At 32.8% G+C, this 4,489-nt stretch overlaps 4 protein-coding genes across 4 annotated transcripts; 1 reads left to right on the forward strand and 3 right to left on the reverse strand.

The window, feature by feature from the left end:
• Positions 1–132: 132 nt before the first annotated feature.
• AAJ76_196000387 (hypothetical protein) lies at positions 133–387 on the reverse strand (the record flags this gene model as incomplete). The annotated part of the gene is made up of 1 exon (XM_024474383.1): positions 133–387. The coding sequence occupies one exon, from the start codon at positions 385–387 to the stop codon at positions 133–135; it is 255 nt and encodes an 84-aa protein (XP_024329607.1).
• A 780-nt stretch (positions 388–1,167) lies between these two features.
• On the forward strand, positions 1,168–1,491 carry AAJ76_1960001168 (hypothetical protein; the record flags this gene model as incomplete). The annotated part of the gene is made up of 1 exon (XM_024474380.1): positions 1,168–1,491. The coding sequence occupies one exon, from the start codon at positions 1,168–1,170 to the stop codon at positions 1,489–1,491; it is 324 nt and encodes a 107-aa protein (XP_024329608.1).
• A 111-nt stretch (positions 1,492–1,602) lies between these two features.
• On the reverse strand, positions 1,603–1,749 carry AAJ76_1960001749 (hypothetical protein; the record flags this gene model as incomplete). The annotated part of the gene is made up of 1 exon (XM_024474381.1): positions 1,603–1,749. One exon carries the CDS (start codon positions 1,747–1,749, stop codon positions 1,603–1,605), a length of 147 nt encoding a protein of 48 aa, XP_024329609.1.
• Positions 1,750–2,502: 753 nt separating this feature from the next.
• AAJ76_1960002715 (hypothetical protein) lies at positions 2,503–2,715 on the reverse strand (the record flags this gene model as incomplete). The annotated part of the gene is made up of 1 exon (XM_024474382.1): positions 2,503–2,715. The coding sequence occupies one exon, from the start codon at positions 2,713–2,715 to the stop codon at positions 2,503–2,505; it is 213 nt and encodes a 70-aa protein (XP_024329610.1).
• Positions 2,716–4,489: the final 1,774 nt, after the last annotated feature.

Here is a 4,489-nt window from a genome sequence, read left to right on the forward strand (position 1 = left end):
TCAATTTCAACAATAATATTTTTTCCTCCTATTCTATAATCTAAATTTATTTGATTACCTACACTTCTTATTAATTTTCTGACAGCTTTTTTTGAAACAGATGTCATTAATGAAATATTTTTTATAGAAATATTATTTAAAAAAAAACAAGATCTTATTAACATCCTCCCAATGTAATTTAGTATTATAATATGGTTTTTTAGTCAAAAAAACTCCACTTTTTCTGCATTTTCTTCTGGTGCATCTGATAATATTCTTGTCACCTAAAACTTGTTTTACTCTTCCTAAACAAGCATTGCAAAACATCTCTTCTAATTTTATACCAATTTCCTCTTCAAAAATTGCATTAATTTCATTAACATTTTTTTCTCTTCTTTTATTTTGCATTAAAAAAATAGGGGTTAAAAAAAAATTAAAGACCCTCAAATGCGTCAGTTATAGGGTCCCAGCTCCGTTTTTATATATCCCTTTGCTGCACAAAAACTTGCATCTACTATCCCAAAGACCCATATTTGTGTATCAGAAACCCTACCGATATGATTTTTCTGTTTGTGGCGAGATAAAATACATCTATTTGACAGATTACGCCCTACCCACTCAACCCTATAGAATCTTGGGATCAGTGCGGTTATTTCCCCCAGGGGGAAATAACCGCAGTATACTTTTTTTTATTTTTTTACCCTTATATGAGAAGAAATTTTTTTAAGGAGACAATTTTGTCAATTATTGGTACTGATATAAATTGACCTATTAACTTTGTCAAAACCACTGGATTAATTAAAAGAAGCATGTGTTGTGTATATTGCTCTAGAGGTATGGATTGGCGAGCTTGTAGTAAGATCAACAACAAATTTATTTGGAAGTGCGGAAACAAACAATGTCTTAAGTTTAAAACTACATTTTTAATCAGTAACAAATTGTTTTTTGAAAAAAAACATAAATTGATTTACAAATGGGAATATACGCCATTTACCTTTGGAGCATAAATACTTCGCAGAAAAATATTGGCGTTTTAACGGGACTAGAACACGATAAGATAACTGACATGCGTAGAAGTTTTAGAAATGCATGTGTAGAGTTCTTTATTAGAAATACTTTTTCCTTGGTGGTCCCGGCATTATATGCCAAATTGATGAAGGCTTGTGTTTTCACAAGCAAAAATATCATATGAGAAGAATGTCCGAACATCAAGTCTGGGTTTTTGGGATAGTTGATACAAGTTATGTATCAACAAGAAGATACATAGAGATTGTAGCCCAAAAAGATAAAGCCACCCTCTTTGATATTGTTCGAAGAATATGTTTGCCTGGTACGATTATTCATTCAGATCAATGGGCTGAATATAAAGATATTACAGGCTTGAGTTTTAAACATTATACAGTAAACCATTCCTTAAATTTTGTTAATCCTGATAATGGTGTTCATACGCAACATATTGAATCGTATTGGAATAAGAACAAAATTTATATTAAAAAAATTAAAAGACGTTAAAAAGGAAGACTTAAATTCATATCTTGCTGAATATATGTGACGTGAAAGATTTAGAGATAACAAGTTGAATAAAATATTAGAATGTTTGACTGAAATAATTAAATTTCTCTATTATTTTTTTCTGGGGTGAATAACCGCAGTATCAACTTCCAAGGGAAATAATAGCCCGATCCCCCGGATTAAGTAGAATGATGCGGGGCTGCTATACTTCTTTAAAATTTTATACACATTCGCCAGATTAGTAGCTTTATTGTTCATAAGGGAGAGATTTTCTTCTTTAGATAGTTTTTTATAAGAACCGAGATCAATTCTCGCTTAGGCATCCCATCTTTTGACGTTAAGAAATTTTTTCCTTGAAGCTTTATTTATTAGGTCAGTAAAATAATGGTAGTCGTTGCTGAGAAGATTTATTCCGCCAAAAATCTAGATTCGTGTCAAACCTCGTCCTTTGTGACATGAGTTTGTGATATTTCTCATGGATGATGATATCGAGGATCTTTTGTGAGTTTGGTTCTGACCAACTATTATTTGTGGCGGGGCATCCGACCTTCTTTGTCTGTTCCACAAAGTCTTGAACGTGTGAGTCTGTAAATTTGTAAATGATAATATTCAAATACTCTGCAGCAGCCATATCGTCCTCTATCCTTTGACTGAAAGTTGTAGGCTCATGGGTTCTCTTAATTAACTGTGCTTTTTCGGAATCCGTAAGGTATAACAGTTTGCTATCCTTCGTTACGCTTGACACGGAATTCTACATGTTGGGTTTTAAAGAGTTGCTTGGATGAAAGGTTTTATTTGTATAGTCTCTGTATTTAGGTTTCTTCTCGTAGTCCACGTATATGGGTTTAGGATAAAATTTTATTTATAGTTTTGGGTAAATTAAAATAAACAAACTAACGGAGAATATATTAAAGAATAGATTATAGAAGTCATATTAGAAGAGATGAAAAAGAAGTTAAAAGCTAATTTTTCTTGATTAAACATTTGTAAACAAAAGAATAAATTTAAAAGTTATTTAATAATTGTCATGGGCTGGTTGCGCGTCATGGAGGAGATAAATCTCCTATAATTGGTACAGGAAGCGAATGTACATGACCATACCATTTTATCTTTCACCTTATTATATTTTTTAAAAAACATGCGTTTTCCGCACCTTGCACACATCATGCCAGGTACAAGAAAATTATTATATTGCAAGAAAACAATTAATTCATCTTGGGACATCTTTATAATTATTTTTTTAGTCCTTGTAAACTCATTTTAAGGGGTAAAAATTTAGAAAAATACTTTATATTTTTTTTTTTTGGGAGGGGGGCAACGGAAAACACTCGATTTTTGGCGGAGAAAATAAAAAAAATCTTTTTAACAATTTCCATGGCTGTTAGAGGCGTTTTAAGTTGCGTACTGAAACCTCCAATAAGAAATTGAATCGAAAGACCTGCTTTGGAAGGGTGAATTGGGCCAGTGAAGCTCTAACATATTTCGCGAGGGATGGCGAGAATCTATCATGGTTATTTGACATACATCACAGAATCCAACCACAAGTTCAGTAAGTTGCTGGTCTTGTAAAGCATAATCTATCAGTTGTCGGCCCAGTAAGTATCCTTATGGTGGTAAATCAAATCTCCCTACGAACAAGGCCCTTGTGGCATGCTAGCGCCAATAATGTGCAGATATTTAGATTAAGGAAAATAAGTTTTTGAATCTTATATACTTGGAGGTCATTGTACCAGCCAAGTGCCTATGTGCTAATAAATTTTAAATATTTAAGAACCCCTCAATGCAGTTGTCAGAACGGTTTGAAAACATAAAACAAAAATCACAGGAAAAGGTTCTTACATAATTAATAAACAGCAAATTTTATTTATGACAAATCATATTGCTTACATTGTGGGACGGAAATGTATTTTAAATCTGATTATAAAGGATTCTTGGGGTATGTTTGGCGATGTTATTATAAAGAATGTGAATTTTACAAATGTAGGCGTTTAATTTTCTCCGGTCCTTTTAAATAATTGAAAGGTATCCCTCGTTAAACATTTAAGAGTCATATTTTATCGACTAAAGAAGTTAAAATAATCTGATAAAATGGGTTTTGTAGGCGTTTGTGTGTTTAAATAAATGCATCACCGAAAAAATATGTGATGAAAAAATAAAGTTGTATTTTGATAATCATCCGATAAGGTTAGCAGCCTCGAACGCCATTGTACAAGTCGACGAGACCAAACCAAATTTTAACCTTAAAATTTATGAAGAACGAAGAGTTTAACGGTATGGTTGGGCGTTAACCATGACTGATACAACTACAGAAACAGCCAAAGCCTCCTCCTCGATGGTGTCTTCTAGAAGCGCCAATGTTATGCTTTCGATAAAAAAAGATGTTGTGCGTTGGATCAATCATATTATACTCCCTCCCAGGGGGGTATAAAGTGTTTTAAAGTGTGCAAAAATTATTTTTTTACACTTTAAAATGATCAATTGAATTAACAAAGATTTATATTCTTTTAAAATTAAACCACAGAAATTGTTGTTGTTATTCGACATTTACGGATAAAGATCTTTAGCAAAAGAAATTATCCGGTGTTATTGCGATATTTTACTGGTCGAGAGATATAAAACCGGCGTTAAGATAAACAAGCTTGGTGCTGCAATAATAAATACTGCAATTAATAAATAAATAAAATAAAAAGTTTATTGTTAAAAAATAAAAAATCAGCAACAGAAGAAAAACCACCAGGCCACCAAAAACTCTACTGTAAAAACAAAACATCAATATTGCGCTTACACGCAAGCATACCTTTACGGCCTTGCTTATAGGAGAAAAGAGCGTTCCCTTAGGATACAGAATCCTCAATCTACTTAAAGACCATCTCTCACCTTAAGTGAGTGCACAGAACAACATCGCCCGGCTCAATACACCATTTAAGAACACAACTCAGTTCAGCGGGGCGATACAGCAACAGTATCATGCCTGACCTCCCCCAGGTCAAAATTAAAA

Source organism: Vairimorpha ceranae, assembly GCF_000988165.1.
Source record: "Vairimorpha ceranae strain PA08 1199 chromosome Unknown NODE_196, whole genome shotgun sequence".
Lineage (NCBI taxonomy): Eukaryota > Fungi > Microsporidia > Nosematidae > Vairimorpha > Vairimorpha ceranae.